This window comes from Lonchura striata, chromosome 2 (genome assembly GCF_050655825.1).
Source record: "Lonchura striata isolate lonStrDom1 chromosome 2, ASM5065582v1, whole genome shotgun sequence".
Classification (NCBI taxonomy): domain Eukaryota; kingdom Metazoa; phylum Chordata; class Aves; order Passeriformes; family Estrildidae; genus Lonchura; species Lonchura striata.
This window is the reverse complement of record NC_140704.1, coordinates 65232299-65250914: the sequence shown is the minus strand read 5'-3', so window position 1 is coordinate 65250914 and position 18616 is coordinate 65232299. Positions and strand designations below refer to the sequence as shown.

General features: G+C 37.1%; 1 protein-coding gene across 1 annotated transcript in view; it reads left to right on the top strand.

The window, feature by feature from the left end:
* LOC110472633 (uncharacterized) overlaps positions 1 to 18616 on the top strand; it is a 272197-nt gene that overhangs the window by 165738 nt on the left and 87843 nt on the right. The window contains exons 11-14 of the mRNA XM_085571476.1: positions 4138 to 4401; positions 4693 to 4831; positions 9298 to 9459; positions 16891 to 16973. Of these exons, the coding sequence (XP_085427602.1) occupies positions 4138 to 4401; positions 4693 to 4831; positions 9298 to 9459; positions 16891 to 16973 (648 nt within the window). The remainder of the gene's footprint in view (positions 1 to 4137; positions 4402 to 4692; positions 4832 to 9297; positions 9460 to 16890; positions 16974 to 18616) is intronic.

Genomic DNA, 18616 nt, shown 5'->3' with positions numbered 1-18616 from the left:
AAGATTCTTCTCTATAACAAGAAAATATTGAATTGTCTTTGCATATTTAAATTCACCTTAATCTGTTTGAATTGTATTGGTCAAATTTTTATGTGTTATGAATTAAGTAGTGTGACTTTTGTCTATTTTTTTTTCTAAATTGAAAGCATTTGCAGAGGAAAGAAGAAAAAGTTTATTTCTTTTCTGACAAGGTTAAAGCCCAATAGTAAGTCAGACAAAAGCCCCCAAAAGCTCACACTAGATATGTTTATTGAAATATTCAAATAGAATTCATTCTCTCTATAGAGTGAAACTGTGGTGGCATATGGGAAAGTAAGATATATTACAATAAAACTGATATAAAACAGTTGAATTCAGAAACAGTGGCAGGAGATAATTTTAGTTCATTATGATTTAATTCAATTAAATGCAACACTGTTAACTGCAGACTAAGAAGTATTACTTGTGCCTGTGCAGGCACACGCAAGCATTATTTATTCTCTGCCGCATCTCTCTTTGCAGAAGAAATTACACCAGTGAAAGGGGGGTGCTCAATGCTTTCATAGCACTGTAAAACTCTCTATACCTCACAGACCTCAGTGGAAATTTGACCTGAGTAAGGAGAAACATTGAGGTAAGGTTTTGGAGAGTGGACCCCTCAAAACCCAGGAAGATGTCCTTAGGTAGTACATGCTCTTTGAATGTCAACAGGGTTGGTGCAGGCTTGTGGATTAATTTACCAGATAGTGCCTCAAATGAGGTTAGCACCAGCAGGGAAAATATAGCTTCTAATTATATTTTTTTTCTTCAGAACCAAAAAAATCCATCAGAACAAACTGCTCAGTCTGAGCTGCCTGTCTACCCCAGGCACTGCTCTGAGTCTCCTGAAGTAGAGAAGTTACTGATCCCTGTCCTCCTCCTCCACTTACCTGAGCTGTTCCCTGCTCTGCACCTGAGCACAACAGCTCAAACCCACAGAGGCACGAAGGCATTCAAGGTCCGTGGGTTTCAATCTGAGCTATCTGCCTAAATGCCTTTGTGCATACATGCCTAAGGGCTGTGCTGGCCGTATCCCAAATCCCAACTCAGGCTCACAGCCGAGGAGGAGGCTAATGAAGGGCAGGTGGCACAGGGCTGAGCTCTCTCCTTTCTCCCAGGGCTTTCTGACTCTGTGGGTGAGCTGTGACAGAGTGTGTTTGTTGTGGCAGTGGGAAAAAGTTTAGCATGGACCTAAAGGCACCTGCATGAATGTTTGGCATGATGGCATAGAGTAACAAGTACAAGCTTGGCTGGGATTTTTGTATGGATTCAACAGAAAGAAATTCCTTATTTGTCAGGTATGTTTTATTTGACCGTGTTAAGCTGAGAGGTGTGACACTGTCCTACCTGGGTCAGGCACGCAGTGTTCATGCTTAAGGACTCCTTATAGTCCTTACAACCTCAGACCGTGTAGAGGTGGGTGTATTATAACGTCCTTGCTTATGTTTTATGATTATGTGTTTCCATTGTGGCGTGGTTTAAACACCCAGCTCCTGTAGCTGCAAACAAAAGGATGCTTCCAGTCCCAAAGAGTGAGTCTGCAGTTTAGATCTAGCTTACATCAAATGATCAATAACTGTGAACCAGAAACAAAGAAATAAAATTTTAATAGTGACAATGATTACCCTTACACCAGCTGCTTGACCACTGTCTGTTTATATGTAAGCTATCAGAAGAGCATATACTGTTGAATTATTCTCAAGACAAGATCAGCCTGGGTAGCAAGAGAGAAACTGAAAAGGGGGCTGTGAAAGAGCAGTGATTTCATCTGCGAATGCTTTGGGATTGTTTGATATTGCAGGTAACTGTCTTTGATCACTGCCTTATAACCATCACCTTTAATTTGTAGCACACAGGTTACTATCTAGCACCCAGCTAGCCAAATGAAATGTATGGCTTGATTAAGGATCTCTTTTGTCAGTAATTTGTGCCTAATGTTTTTAGCTTTCCCACGGGCTGTTACAGAAAATGGTAAATCTGGTTTAAATGAAACCTGATACTGTTAATGGTTTAATAGCAGCTGCCACAGGGTTATGGCATTTTTCAACAGATGCTTCTGTTTCATTTTAAGCTTAAACTAAGTCTTAGAATACATTTACGTAATTAATATAAAGTACATATACGTAATAATGACAATATTTATAATTTTACAAGATTTCCTTAAATGACTTTGCTGTTATCTAATCACAATATAAAACTTGAAAAAGGAAGGCATATTAATAGAAATAATAATTTATATTCCACTCTTCAAAAAAAAGTTGTAGGATGCAGCACAGCTGTGAAAACTTGTCATCTCCTAACATGGCAGTTATTGGTGTAGGCAAATCCCTTGCTGCTTCAGAAAAAGAGACAAAAAGCTTTGCTGCACCTGAATTATGCTTGTTATCAGTCAGGAGTATAAAAGAAGTGATGCTTGTATTCTAATATACACATCAAGAAATAGCTGTGTCGAGGTGTGTACTTAACATGCAGAAATACTTGAAGAACTGAAGATTTGTGGATGATTATTGGCTGCACAATGTTGTCTGATTGAGGAAATCCCTGCTAATTTAAGAGGACTTCGGCATTTTAGGCTGTTCATATTGGGTGATTGGTCTGAATAGATTTCTTCTATTTGGAGGCCTTATTCTTGACTTCCAAGAAGTAGTAAGGGTGTATCCTACAGGATATTCAGAGTGAGAGGATGCTCCTGAATATTGTGGCCTTCTGCAAGTATGTGTCTTGCATAGTTCACAGTGAGCAGAGAAAGAGAAAAGGCTCCTCTTCCTCTGCCTTGGCTGGAAGGCAAAGTAATGTTGAGCAGGCAAGTGTACCAAGGCATTTTCTGCTGTGAACTGTGAGGACTGAAATGGGAACAGTAAAACATGAAAAACATGCAAATAACAGAAAATTGTCTCTATTAAAGAAGCATCCAAGATTGTTTATTTAAGAGATTAGGCAGTCACAGTTCTCTCAGGAGAATGTGTAGGAGCAGTGGTGAAGCAGATGTTTCACTGTGTGAGGGGTGTAGCTGATGTATTTGTTCCCCTTGTCCCCAAGGTGAAAACCCTTCATAGCTGTTACCCTGGGTATGATGGCAGTCATCTTCTGTGTTCTAGCTTTTTTGGGGGTTTTGCTTTATTTGTTCTTTTGAATGTATTAGAATTGTTCAACAGCATCTGGGTCAGTGCCCATTTTAATTAAGGAAAATGGTTAAAAATGTGGCATAGGACCAGATTTCTTTTTCTTTGGGTTTACCTTCTTTCTTCTGTACCCACCAAAACCTTACAGATGGATTTACATAAGTTCATTACTTCAGAATGTTTCTTCACCACTATATATATATATATATATATATATATATATATATATATATATATATATATATATATATATATATATATATATATATATATATATATATATATATATGCCATGGGAACACAATTGCTCCAGGCCCCAAGGCATTGGTAACCCTCTTCCACACCTCCAAGCTGCTCAGAAGAATATCTATACCTATCTTATGAAAAGTGTAAACTGTGTTTGCCAGTTCTCTCTGAGGACTTGTTACCTCAAAATCCTTTTAAACCCTACACTGAGGTTCACATACTTTTCACTAACAGTTTTAATTTAAAGGAAGAAGGATATTAAGTACCAACATCATTCCCACATCTGGCTGGAGAAGAGTTTGTGACTCGGTGAAAGCAAGTTTGCAAGTGTTTTTATTGGATGCTTGGATGCTTTGGTTTCCAAAGCTGCTGTGAAACTAATCCAGTGGTGAATCTCAGCAAGCCTTCACAGATTTCAGCCACCTCAGATTTCCAAGTTGGTTTGTTATTCTCTCTTAAAGATTTCTACTGGCAATGTTTTTCACCACTGGTAAATAAAGACAGAAAATGAATGCTTTCTGAAAGCAAAGGGGAAAAGAAATCATAAAATAACCACACAAGAAAAAGCACAGCATTTTTTGTTGGAGTGGAAAATCGTTCAAATATATGTTTTTTGGGAAGACTCGTTAATCGTTTTATCATGCAAAATTGGACCAAAGGTATGATGTTTGCAGAGCTTTATATGATAAAAGAAATTCAGTTTCCTTGTGATGTTTTTGTAATAAATAAATCTTTTTTTCTCCTTTCCTAGGTTCTACCATATAGAAAAGCTGTGAAACCAGGCATGGTACTCCTCTTTGAACTCTTCCTTCTTCGTGGCACCTATACCTGGATTGATCGGGAAGTGGGATGGGGAGCTTTTCCCTTATGTGATAACAATTTTAATGCTTTTGAAGGAAAATTTAAATGTCCCTTCCTCAGAGGACATTATGACTCCAAAATTGACCGATTCAAAAAAATTGAAAATTTTATTTCTCAGGACTTGGACCACTGGTTATGCAATCTCTACTTTCAGGTTTGTATTTAAAAAAAAAAAATGTTTCATTTTCTCTAGATTTTTCTTTTTGATTCTGAAATTAGGTTGTGGCTCATCTCTCATTTACTGGGATATCTGCTTTAATCAGTAAGCATGGGAAAGACATACATGGGAAAATTATATGGGAGAAAACTGTAGTAAACAGAATACAGAGGAGCAAGAACTCCCTAAAATTCTTATAACATCTTGAACTGCTAGGCTTCACAAACAATGTTCAACAAGCATGTTCTGGCTTTGTGGAATTCTGAATTACTTTTTTTTTTTCCTTAGATAATTAAACTACCGCAGGATTCAGATAAGCAAAATAAGTGTGGTATGCATGTTCATCTGCCACCCGAACTTCTTATGTTTTCAAGCGCTGCTGAAAAGAATGGTGTCTCAGAAAAGGCTGTACAGTCTGGATCACAAGGTGATGGATTCAAACTTTGATATTTACATTCAGGTTTTCGCTGGATCAACCCATAATTTCATTTCAATGTTGGCTAGTCATTATTGTTCTTGTTAAGCTAGATTTTCTTCATTCAGATGTGGGTCCAACATGTGTTATAGCAGGAATACTCTGACTCTTTTTATTAAGGTATTTTAACTTTGTTTTCAGGTGTGAGCAATTCAAACCAGCCTCATTGCTGAGGATGGAATGGCCACATTGGCCTATGCTTAAGGCTGAATAATGCTTGGAATGTCACAGCAATAACAGTTCAGCTGTTTATGGCTCCAAGCTTACAGGAAGAGAAAAGAAAAAGATGCTTGTTTTGTGTTCTTCTGGAAGAACTTTAGCATCTCCCTGGGCTGCAATGAGGACCTCAGATTTGGCAGGGAGATAGTTCTGGCATCAGAAGCATGCCTTATGCTACTCCTCTGAAATTCTGTTAAGATTCAATCAAGTGATAACCTGTAGAAAGGACAATTATCATTTGCTTGTGTACAGCAGACCTCCCCAGAAGCTTTCTCAAAACATCACTGAATGTTTCTTTCGGACTGGTCCTCCCTGGCCTCTGTGAACCTTCTGATGTAGCTACACTGAGGAGACATCTGAGCATATTGCAATGGACTCACAAATTGCTCCTCCTCTGGTAGAAATCCAGTAATGAGAAGAATGTCAGGACATTGCTGTCGTTCTTTTCTTTTATCAGCATGTGGGATGAGAGTGCCATGAAAAAAAAAAATTAATTTTTGCTGTGCAGATATTTCTATATTCCTTCTTCTTTAATGAACTGAAGTGTTCAGCCAATTCATAGATTGTAGTGTATGTGTGACTATTATGTGTAGATCTGAAACAGAGAATTATTCCTTCAGGACAGAGGTTCCTTAGGCATTTGAGAACAGCAGTAGTGATGCACTGTAGATGGCACAGGAAGAGAAAGAAGAGGCTATAGAAAGAAAAGAATGCAGAAGCAATAATCATTTAGCATGGTAAATGGGCAGCTCAGGTTGGAAGCATAACTTGAAAAGACTCCAGGAGAAGTATTTTTCAGACAGTTAGTGGTGATTTAAGAGATAAAGAAAATGAGATTTGCCCTGAGATGCTTTTAGGCTAAGCAGCAACAGCACCATGATCAAAAGGCTTTTATATAACCACCCTGATAAGAGAAGCATGGAGGTGTAAACATACACTATACTGAGGATTAAAGTCTTTTTTGTTGTCATATATCTTCTACACATCTGCTAAGTTGCTTTGAGATGCAGCAAATCTTGAATAGTGGATCCAAAATGTAGAATTGCAGGCAGTGAAGAATTATGGACAAACTCTTAAAGGATCAAACTTGTTTGGTCCTACCATCAGTCTTCACATTCATTTGGAACTGCACTAGAGGGTGCAGCTAAATAGGTCATGCTTTCTGGAAACACTTGGAAAAACTCGTGATGCTCCATTTGAAAAGTCAAGAAAGACATGCTTTTAAGAACTGAAAAACAGCATTAGTGTATGTCCTATTTTGCATGTAGACTCTAAAGTTTGCTGATAAGATGATCATGGAAGATCTATAATTTTCCTGCCAAACATATTTGCACAAACAAAACTTTTAGGAGTAATTTTTGATATTGCTTATATTTATTTATTTTTCTTGGGGCATTCTTTAAAAATATTATTAGCTGCCAATATCCCCCATGGGTTTGTTTTTTAATGTATCTGTGCAGTGCTACAGTATGCTGTTTCTGCTGGTGATATGTTGCTAAGAGATTTAATAATGGGTAAACAAACACAACATGTGGTAATCCTTTTCAAATTAAAAGTTTATTAAATGCTAGCTTGATGACTTTCTGGCTATTTACAATTAAAGGAACAAACCTTAGAGAACTGGAGATCACGTGGTGAAAATCACAACTTCAACATTTCCAGCAGAAAAATGTGTTTATGATCTGTGGCAAGCTGTTGCACATTGATATGTCCTATAAATACAGTATTATATCTGTTAAACCACCAAAAACAAGGGTGGGGAGGGGAAAGCTCTGTTAGAGTGACATTAAGGTTGAGACACAAACCAGAGAAAGCAAGAACAATCTAAATGAAGACGGGTGCTCTGTAACGCACTCTACTGCAGTAGTCTAAATAGTGAGTGATCTTATATATCAATACCATATGTGGTACTGCAACATATAAGAGAAATAAAGCAGGTTAGGAGATGGTGTTTTAGCCTTCACTTCAAGTTTGTCTTGGTTTTAGATGTTTAAAACAGAACATTCATATTATTTCCATTAACTCCAGGCTCTACATTATTCTTTTAAGCCACAGCTCCATGCAGGGCTAGGTAAAGCTCTTCCCTGCTGCACAGGTTCTCTGGTCTAGAGCACAGTGCAGGGAAATGCAGCATAATACTTCCCATTCTACCTCCTTTGCAGATCAAAGATGCATATTATCAGATCTGGCGTGTCTCTTAGTCCAAACCATATCTTCTCTCCATTCTTTTGAAGTGGTATTCTTTAAGAGATTCATGGCAGAAGTCAGCTTCTGCTTTTACCACCACCACCCTTTGCTTTTCTTAGGAAAATATTCTGCTGTTCATCTGTTGCCCCTTACAGGATCAGCAGTCCCTGTCAGAGAATAAATGGCAATTTCTGAGTAGAATTTGTTATCTACTGTTATGTGAAAGGTGGTAACAGCTCTAGAAGAAGGAGCTTAAGAAAATTTGTAGGAAGTAAGAAAATTTGATGCAACTACCAGGAATGCTGCCTTAGTAGGCTTGGATCTAAGTAACAAGGGCTTCTAAAATGCATGAGAACTTCAAAACTGTGAGTCTCCATATAGACATTAAATGTACAAATCCATCAAGAAAACGTGCTCACAGTGAAATCCAGCAAGACCCCTTTTGACTTTAGCATCCACAGGAAGAGGGGATTCACATGTGCAAAATGTCAGCATAACAGTATTTTTAGGAATTGGCAGCCCTTTCATCCTCAGAAAAGCTGATGGACAGCATTCATATGTTGGTTCTACAGATCAAACACTTTTAGGTCAGACACTGGTTCATTTGGAAAGTGTTGCTCCACATTTGTTGGGGACCTTCATCCAAGTGCTTTCTTTTGCAGCTGTGCTGTTGGAATGACTTGACACACAAACACCCTTTTGTGCCCATCTGAATTTGCCCATCAGATAAAACAGGCAAGAGGAAAGCTATGGATGATGTTATCTGCTGTAGTTTTTAGAACCAAAGGAAAACCTTTCTCATTCCAGTTGACTTATTCATACCACTTTAGGGTTGGCCATTTTGAAGTCCTGAAGCTATGGTCAGCACTGTACTAGCATATAATGATGTGCATTCAAGACCTAAAAAGGTCTCTTACAAGACAGAAGGTGCAACAGTCGCTGAGGATTAGGATACTGAAGTAGTATTTTTCTATTTTTTAGTGCTAAGTTTTGTGTATTTTTAGTGAATCTAAAGAGTTCACCAGTAAAATGCACTGATTGTGCATTTTTTTTAAGAAGTAGTTTTCCCAAGCTCTGGAGTGTGAAATCAATAAAGGAGTTTTACTTAGTCTGACTATGCTGGGGGACAGGTGTTATCAGACAAGATTTTGAGGGAGAGTGTTCAAAGGTAGCCAGGCTAGTTAGGTCCCAGCACCAGGGTGATCTTTATGTAATAGAACTGGTATGGTGGTGTGTTAGCATGAATGCGGTGTCTGGGCTAGCAGGAATGTTTGTTGCTACTGCTTTGCTGGTTAGATTTGTCACACAGAAAGACTTCCTCTACGTCAGCTGTTTTGTGTTGGACTAAACACCTAGATGCAGATTTTCTGAGTCTAAAATCTTCTTTCCAGAAAGTCAACTTGTTCCTTATACACCCCTGCTCTACTATGGGAGGAAAAAGGAAAAAAAATGCAGCTGTTTGAGATTGGTTTTTTGGGACACTCTTTGTTTTTTTACAATGAACAAATATCTCATTTTCCCTTGTACTTTATTTTTTCTTTCCTCTTACAATGTTTGCTGTCTAACAGCAGTACATGTGGCTCCTGTGCCCTATGCATCAACCAGAAGAAAAGTTAGAACCACTGAAATGTCTTTAGTTCTCAGACTATGAGCTTATAACAGAAATAAATATTATAGAGAGAGACAATTTTCAGGTGTACAATTTTTCTGGTTACTGTACAATTGAGAGTATTTTTTGGTCTGTCTTCCTTCTGTCTGTCTGCCTGGCTGTTAATAATAAGATTGGTTTGTACCACTTGGCTTCAGCAGTCCTTGAAACTTGCCAGGGTTGTAAAGCTTTAAACAGTTGCACAGGTTTTTAATTGTAAATTAGTTTTGACAGGACTGCTAAGACAAAGGCCTGGCCCATCCCATCGTGATGCTAGCCGACAGCCCCTTACTGCTCCTGGAGCAAGGAAACATGTGGAAGGAATTGTTCTTTTACATTTCACAGCTTGTCATTTCCTCTGCAGGGCAACCTCTGACCTCCCCGAAAGATCCTGACACCCATAAGGGAAGTATTCCCACTGTTGTAAAGGAAGTGGAAAAGCAGTTTAATGCTGCGAAAGGAGGAGAAGCGTGTGTGTCAGAAGAAGCTGTGAGGAAAAGAGAAGAGCTTAAAATGCTTCCAGCAGGTTAGGACTTTTATTGCGTTACTTAATTTACTGAAAGTTTGCAAGTAGATCTGCCTGGCATGTGTGTAAATACCCTCATTTGCCTTCCCCCTCACCCTGTGATATCATCTCATCATTATTTCACTGGGCAAAGGAAGTGATGGAAGAGTTTAAATCAATTGTTAGGGATCAAAAGCTGCTTAGGCAAAAAAGTATAGAAGTGGCAGACTCCCCTGTCTAAAATATATTTGTAGGCCAAATGTGTTAGTAATTACAAGGTGTGTGTGCAGTGCACTGACAACATTAGATTATGGCTGGTGTTTCCGTGACATTTTTACATCCTTTCATTTTATTTGGTCATTTATATCCATGGATCACAACATGGTGCTGTTAGGTGCTTGGGAAGTACTTTTTCTTCCTGCAGCACATTAATAGCAATATCCTTTGTTAATTGTGCTGAGCTAAATTACATAAAAGTGCCTGTCTGTATTTACATGAGGTAACATTTGCTTCTGGGGCATGGAATTTCTTCTGAAGGCAAAGCCTGGCAAGTTGCTACAGTGGTTTTTTATTCCCTTGATTTTGTTTATGTTTTTATTTTTTATTGGTTGTTTCTGGGATTTTTTTTTTGTTGGTTTGTTTTTTGTTCTGTTTTGAAGTCCCAGGTAAAAAGTATTTATCTGAGAACTGAGTAATATAGCCCCTAGGTTCTCTCCTAAACTCAAAGACCACCATGATGGCCAGAGGTGGACTTACCATGGGGTAGGGATTTGAAGGTACCAAGGATACCCAGATATCTACTCCCACTTCATAGCCCAGGCCAGTGCGAAGAGATGAGAGTGCAAGTGGGTATAAATTAATCACACCATTTGAAGGAGAGGGTGACTTTCATTCTGTACCAGGAAGCTGTAATAGATCATGCTTAGACACTGAACTGCAAAATATTAGATAAGACAGAGCTACCTGAGGTCTGACAGCTACCTCTTATCTGTGTAAACTTGTTTTCTTCAAGTCCGTGGGCTCTCTTAAATGATGCAGTAGAATTTTGGATTAATGTTATTTTGAAGCCAATGCCAACTCCCCTTTCACAGCAACCCAAGAAATATAATTCAAAAACAATCTCTTTGGAGCCTTCTTTCTCTGTTGGCTGTCCAGGAAGTCTAGAACTATGCATCTGCTAGAATAGGTGCATGTGCTGAATATCTCATGTTAATTGGGCTCAAATAGAGGTTGGAGCTAGAATGGCAATGCCAGGACAAGATTCATGAATGCTGAATATTGATACTGATTATCATAGATGCTTGAGAAGTAGAATACAGAGCTGGTGTCATTTTTTATTATAAGGATGTTTGTGTCAAAAGGTTAAGCATATTACAGAAAAAAAAGTAAGAATAATTTTCAGTCTTTCAAGGGTTCTCATTACAAGTCCTGATAGGATCAACACCTACCATATCTCTTCTAGATTTTGGTTCTTCTAAGAATATAAATAGAGCCCTAGCTTAGAAAATTTGTTCAACTTCTGCATTAGTAGAATCTACTTTGAAATTTATTTTGTTAATTTGCCCAACATTAGTTGTGCAAAGCAGATTAAAATACTAAAAATATTAAAAAACATAAGTAACCTACATGAACAAGAGAGTTTTAAAATAATGTTTAGTGGTGTTTGACATTTGCTTTTGTCTACTTTTACTTTTTTTTTTTTACCTGCTTTCTTTTCCTTGCCAACATTTAGATGTTTCTACCTTTAGAGTGTGTCTCAAACCCCAGTTATTAGTTGTGCAGGTAGACGGGTATTCCTTCTCCCTCTTCCCATCACTAATGTTTATCTAGATCTAAAACTAGCATGTTGACTTTTTATTCAAAGTATTTATGTAGAGTTTGGCAGAGACCTAGGGGCAAACACAGCATTTTAGAACCTACATTTTCAGTTCAAGACAGACTCTTACAAATACCCTGAAATGATGCAGTTATAGAAGTGCCCTGATTTGGAAAGGTACTGAATTACCACAGCCTTTACCAATGCAAGTTTCAAAGGGCAGTATTTTGCATCATCATCAGAACTGACTAGGTATATTTAAGAGATAATACTGTATTTGACAGAGGACTTAAAAGAAAGAAGCATCTGAGTTCACCTGAACTACAAGCAGATCTCCAAAATATCCATGGACTTTGAATTAGGTGAAAAACGTTTTTTGCTTATCTGTATTCATGAGACAACAGAAGTTTTCCTCAATGAGCTCAGTTTCTGGTACTGCATCTATTGCATATTATTTTAATGAAAAACCTGTTTCAAAAGTCACATCACTAAAGCATATATTTTCTGTGATGGAACACTGTCAGCAATGTCACCACTAAACTCATTATCTGCACTCAGAATGATGGAGAGAAAAAAAGCTTCATTTTGAAATCCCCAGATACTTTCTGCAGGATGACATATAAACTAGGATTTATACTGTACTGGATATTTAATTTGAAGATTCAACAGTGCTTGCATTCTTTTCTCCACAAATATTCATTTCAGCAGATAACTTATCCCCAGCCTTTCTCTCATATGAAGCTTAATTTCTTTTTTCAAAGCCCCCAGTCATGCACGTACCACAAGTAAAACCCCTGGAAACGTATAAAATACTTCTCATGAATATTGTTAGTCAAACTATTGCAATCAACTGGCATTCTGCTCACTTTTGGGATTTGACAGAACCTCTGTGATTCCTTCAGCTCTCTATGACCTTTCTAGGGCATACCCAGGATAAAGTTTTAGCTCCTATTTTCACACCTTCTACCTCAGAAGGAAACTTTTGTTTGATGTCTGTGTTCTAAAACAAACTGAGTATTGACAATAAGATGTTCAATATTGTTCATATTTAAGATTTCAAATTCACCATCCTTGCTGCATTTGTGGAGAAATGTTTGGAAGTAATTGTGTCCTTTTGTGATATCAAAAAACATTTCTGTCAGAGCAAAGCTTCAGAATAAGCAAAGATGCTTTGTCAAAACAAAAATGGCATCAGGCTAACGAAGAGGCTTATTACAGTAGCAGCAGATAACACTCAAAACAGTGTTCAGAATTTATTAAGATGTTCCTTCAATATCAAAATACCAAACACTAAACCAGCTTCATTCTAATTTTATCATTGCCTTTGGAGAGGAGGGTTTACATTTGTTAAAATATGTTTATATAAGTGAGAAATTGTTTCATTGAGACGATTGTATTTATGCTCACAAGTATTTCAGAAACAATTTTATGAAAACCAGTGAATCTTCATTGCAATATTTCTCCTTATACTGCAATGATGTTCTTTCCCTACTGAGGTGCTGTTTGCTTCTACATAAAATTTGTATGCAGATGCAAAAATAATTACCTAAACAAAAAACAAACAAAAAACCAAAAAAAGGCTGTTCTTGTTGGTAATTCCTCATGGCTACCACTTTAAAGGAAGCCAAGTGATATTTTAAAATGAAGATTGCTTGTGCCTCATTTTTTAATACAGGTAGGGCCCCAGAGGCAGAGCCTCATATGGCTGAAACTTCTTTCTGTGATGGTCCTTTCCTTCTCTGAGCAGGACTGCATAGAGGATTGCACTGATTTTTCCAGTTAGGATCAAAGTGAGATCCTGCTTATGGTACTGAAATCCACACAATCCAAACCCTTCAATTTTCCAAATCTTGCCATACTATTTGATTTCCCATAGACTAGTGCATTACTAAGAAAGGAATCTAAATAGGATCTTCATCTTATTTTCTGTCCCTGCTGTGGTGATTTATTTGTCTTCTGCTCCACTCATGGATTGTACCACTCTAAAACCTTTTCCTACTGACTTAAAGAGAGTACAGTCAAAAAGGACTGCACTTTTCTTTGGCCCCATATAAATCAGAAGTAGTTCCCATCAAACTTGTGTAAGGTAACTTCCTAGCTGTGCGATTTCTTCTTGCTCATATTAAAAAAAAAATAAAAATTAGACTCTGCATGGGCCCCATACATAAATAAATATTTTGCAGTATCAGCCCTATATGCATTTAGGGTGAAGCTGAGCAAGAGGATGTACTTTAGATGTACATATCAGGTATTAATGGGCCATCAGTTACCAGGATCAGACTAAAAAGCTGGTCTGACATGAAATCTTCAACACAGAGTGGGGTCCCCACTGTTCTGCGGTGTCCCTCCAAACCTTGGTTTCATTCTACAGGTTCACTCCTCTTGCACCACAGTACTTGTTAACAGAAGACATAACCAAAAATGGTAACTTCCAGACTGAAGGCAAAGGGTAGAAAATGAGTAAATTTTATTCTCCAAGGGTTAGGAAGCAGTAAGTCACCCTCTGAAAGGTGATTTTGAAGGCCATGCTATTATGCTCTGCTATTGCCTTGAGAAGGCTGATGTGGAGAAAGGTAACAGAGTAGCAATAATATTTTTGTTAACAACCTCTTTCCAGGGTATTTTAAAACTTAGATCCCAGCAGAGCTCAGGGATTTCATACTGGTAACCCTTTCTTGTATTCCTTATCAGGAATGATCTGTGTTGTATCTAAACTATTTGGTTGGAAATTAATATGACCCAAAAATGCCTGTTCTCAGTATTGTCAAGAACTGCAAATAACCTTCATATCACCACGATTTTCCAAATCCAGACATTAGTTTTGTCATGCCTGTTCCACAATGGTGGGAAAAAATACCACCCTTTTTTCCCTATTTGTCTTATATGAACGTAGACATTTAAACTATTCTGCTGGACTTCTTATTGATAGCTGATCACAGATTTATAATTTTGGGTTAAGAATCTTATTGCCTTTTCCACGTTCTGGTGTAATCATAGTTTCCTGCTTTTATGCATACGTTTCTTGATTTCCAAATAAACCTATTAACAGCAAGTCTACATCTGCCACTGTGTCTTTGTCACAGCTATGATACCTGTCTTTGATCATTTTTTCTTGGTGCTGTTTTCTCCTCCTCAAATTGCTCATTTTTATCATGAATGATATTATGTTCCCCTGTCAGGAAACAAAATGTATTTTGAGTCAATTTACTAAAATAGTTATTGCTAAGTGTTATATCTGGACAAAGTTGACACCTTTGACATTTTCTAAAATGGCAAAAATAACTGTATTTAAGGTATGATTTATGGGTACTCTATGTCAAAGGAATTTCTATGCTATTACAGTTTCTGATGCAGCAGTCCCAACTCCTTCAAGGAACAAATTGCTGATAGTGTAGCTAATTAATGCTTTATTAGTATTCTGTGGTCAATTATAAAAAGTTATAAAAAAGTAAAATGCAATTTAATATTAAAGAACTGTGTGGTTCTCATTTCTCTCTCAGAAGTGCTTTGTTTTTTGCATGTGAAAGAAACAATTTCTACACAGCTCAGTTTTATAAGACACATTCCCTTCCCCCCAGCCACTAAGTAGGAGCAACTCCTATGATTAAAAAGTAGACTGGAGTCTTTAAATGTCTTTCTGATTGCTGGCCTCTATTAAAAACTTCTTAAAATAATAGATAGGTTTAATTCCTCAAGCCAAAGAAAAATCGTATCATCTTAAGTATTTTCCATATTTATTATAATGATGAGATTTGGCTACTGAGGAAAAAAAAGGAAGTAAAATCTCTTGTATTGCAAGTTTTAAATGTACCAGGCTAAGGTTTACTTAATTAGAACCTCCAGGCAATAAAGGAACCCTTTTTTAAATTCTGTGAATCTTAATATGCTAAATAATGCAAAGCTTCAACTCTTCAAGCATGAGACACACATCTGGCAGCTTAACATTTAAATTACAGAAAAAAAACCACTTCAGTAGTAATTTTCATGAAGAAAAGAATGGGAAATGTATTACAACTAAATTTAATTTCTTTTTAGATTTTTCATCCTGTCTAATTGCAGGCATTTCCCGTCTCCTCTTTTATTTATTTATTTTCATACAGATTTTTTCTGTACTTTTTATTGATCTTTAATTTGAGCAGCTTCTTACAGTTACAGCCATTGAAGAATTACATTGTGTTTTTACTTAGCAAAAATTGTTCAGAGAAATCTATGAGGAATTAAAGTAATGAGCTCACTGGTATAGAAAGAAAAGAGCATTCAGAGCCTTACAAATAAAATATAAAAAGAGCACGTCATGATTAAATAACAGACTTGAGTTCCTTCTTCCTCCCTTTTCTTAAATGTAGAATATTATTGTTTTCTTTATTCTTTTTATTGTCCCTTTTTTTTTTTTTTTTTTTTTTTTGCCAAGATAATTACTGCTTTATTCATTTGACTCCAAAAACATTGTTAAAGTATTCATCATTTCAGCAAGGCTGTTTGGAAACCCATTTTTGTGTACTGTGGAAAAAAGAAAAGAAGAAGAGAAATTAAACAAAGAAAACCACAGGAACCATCTTTACAAAGGCATATTAATATTTTAATGTGTGTTAATGGGTCCATACAGGTATCCCATATACAAAATTCCTAGACACAGTTTGAACAGGTTATGCTGCATGTGTGCACACACGTGATCTACCCAGCAGCTGTATTTTAAGTTGTCTTGCTGATTTCAGTAGACCTCTTCTTTCACCCTAGATGATGTAAATACCTGTAAATTCCTTGACATATATACACCTGTACATGAGTGTGTATATATGTAGAAAGAAAGAAATATATCCCTAGGTGTGTCCACAAACACAGACTTAAAACTCTGACATTGTATGTGCATATATTGTGTATCAACCTCTGTAACACCTAAGAGCAGATCCTTCCTGTACTGTGATTTTAAATACACTTGACTGTCTTTTACTGCATGGAACTCAAAATAACTTTAAAAGAAAAAAAATGGAAATAATTGCTAAGTGTGTTTTTGGCTTATTCTTCATGTACCATACATTAAAACATATAATACAGACCTTTATTTTTGCCACAGCAGTGCTTACTATGATGTGGGAGTACATTTTTGTTTATTCCGTGGATCACTGCTTTTCAGGAGCTTGAGGGACCATGTGACTTGTGTTTTTGAAGAAAAGTTTATTCAAGTACTTCATGTCCCTGTGCCTCATTCCTGATCCACAACTATGCCCACATAAGAAAATTAACCTCATTTTGTCTTCTGAAGAACACTTCCCAGGGTGTTTAAAATACCCCCCTATACCACTGTTCTTGTGTCTATAATTTCTTTATTTCTAATTTTCCCCCTGTTTTTCATCTATGCAATTGTTATTTCCAACACCGCAGCATCTGAAGTCCTCTCTGCCATTATCATACTAACACTTTCAGAATGTAACCACCTATTTATAACTCAGGTGGAGGGGGAAAAATGATCAGTCTGAAGTCAGTCAGCATCTTGTTGGGAGAGGGACCAAAATGCAGCTGCATCCTGTCCAGAGGTTTACTTTGTGCACAAATACAAAAATAATTTATGTGGGTTTTTTTTTGTTGTTGTTTTTTTTTTTTTCTTTTTTTTTTTTTTTTCCTTTTTGTCCTTACAGAGGATTACCAAGTTTGGCATGGCAATGCAGACAAGCAGTGTGGCTTGTTTCAGCTGAAGGAAGTCCAAGAAGGACATCACAAGGTACTGGTCTTGATATGAACATCACCATCTCCCTTAAAACTCACAGAGAAGACACTGCAGCTTGTGCCATTTGAGAATGATTTGTGGTCTTGCTTGCTCTGGTTATTGTGTTTCTTTAATCTATCCCTGTGAATTTTTTAATAGCCACAATAAGGCTTCACATGACCAGGTGTATTGCTGTCTCCTGTATAGTTAATCTCTCCAGCAATGAAACTTCAAAGGAAGAGTAGGAAAGACCACCAAGCAATCAAACAACAGAAGCTTGATCAAGCTGCAGGATGATATAATTTCAGTAATGTGTAAACATGAGATAGGTTTCATATGCATCCATAAGCTTCAAGCTCTCGTGTACTTGTGCAGAAGACCATTAGAAAATTGTAGTATATGTATTTGTAGTATCCTGGCCAAGGACATCATTAATTTGTGAACATTTGTTGTTTCCTCAGTACAAGTTACCATGGAATTTTATCTGCAACATGATAACACTTTCAGAGATGCTACTGAAAATTTCAGATTTAATGTAGATCCTGAGAACCAAGACACAAAGAAAATTTTGTATTCCTGGAAATTGCACCTCTCTGCACTATATTATTAAATTAGGTATTTTCCAATGATAGTTGCAAGTTTTTCTCAGTAAGTGTTGTTGCACTTCTACCCTTAAATCACTATGGCTGCAGTGAACGAACTGAAAACATGAACATTCGAATTAATCATTCTAGTAATCTGTTTCACCCTGTTCTAGATACACTCTGAAATATTTTTAATCCTTTTAATTGCCCATAACAAAAAAATCTCCACGGTACTCAGAGTACCCAAAAACTTGTGTAGTGTAGCACAAACACTCAATGGCTGGGGATGGTAATTACAACTTTTAAATTTAGTAGAGTGATGATTTACATCTGTGAGCAAAACCAGATTGGCCAGCTGGATATTCCCTTGCTTTTAAATGTCTAAGTTTCCAAATGATTTATTTCTTCAGGAAGATAAGGATAACTTGAAGAAAACAGAGTTTCATACAAATTTAGCTGCAGACTGAGGTGTGCATATGTGAGTGTTCTCAGCCTTAAATCTAGAGGAGAGATGATTTAAGGACCAATGGAGTGGGTGTAATGGGCAAAGCAACCCAACCCAACCCATGGGAGTGGCAGAGTGAAATTAATTTCCTACAATCCCATAATAGCACAATGCCTTTGAACAAAATGCCATAGTCTTATAGGAACCTCAGTTGTGGGTGGCTCTCAAAGCCACATTAAAGTGACCTGGTTTCAGTGAGGTGCATAAACCCACGGGCAATTCAGCACTGTCTAGTCCCTTTGGTCTCACTGAAATGACTCACAAGCTTACAGTTATTGACATGTTTGAATAGATTTCTGAACTGAGCCTCTTACGAGAATCCTTCTGCACAAAAGAAATGTGAGCATGTGAAATCTCCTTTCAGAGGTTGTGAGAGCCCCATATTTTTAATGAGATCAGTGAATCCTAATGTTCAGAAAGAGCCTTGTTTTAGCATGTTCAAGATTTAGGCATTTGGCCTGATTTGTATAATTTGGGCCTAATTGTATCTCTGGATAACATCTTCTAAAATAACTTTACCTAACAACTGTATATAGGGAATAATGACAAACTAATGCAAAGAACAGACT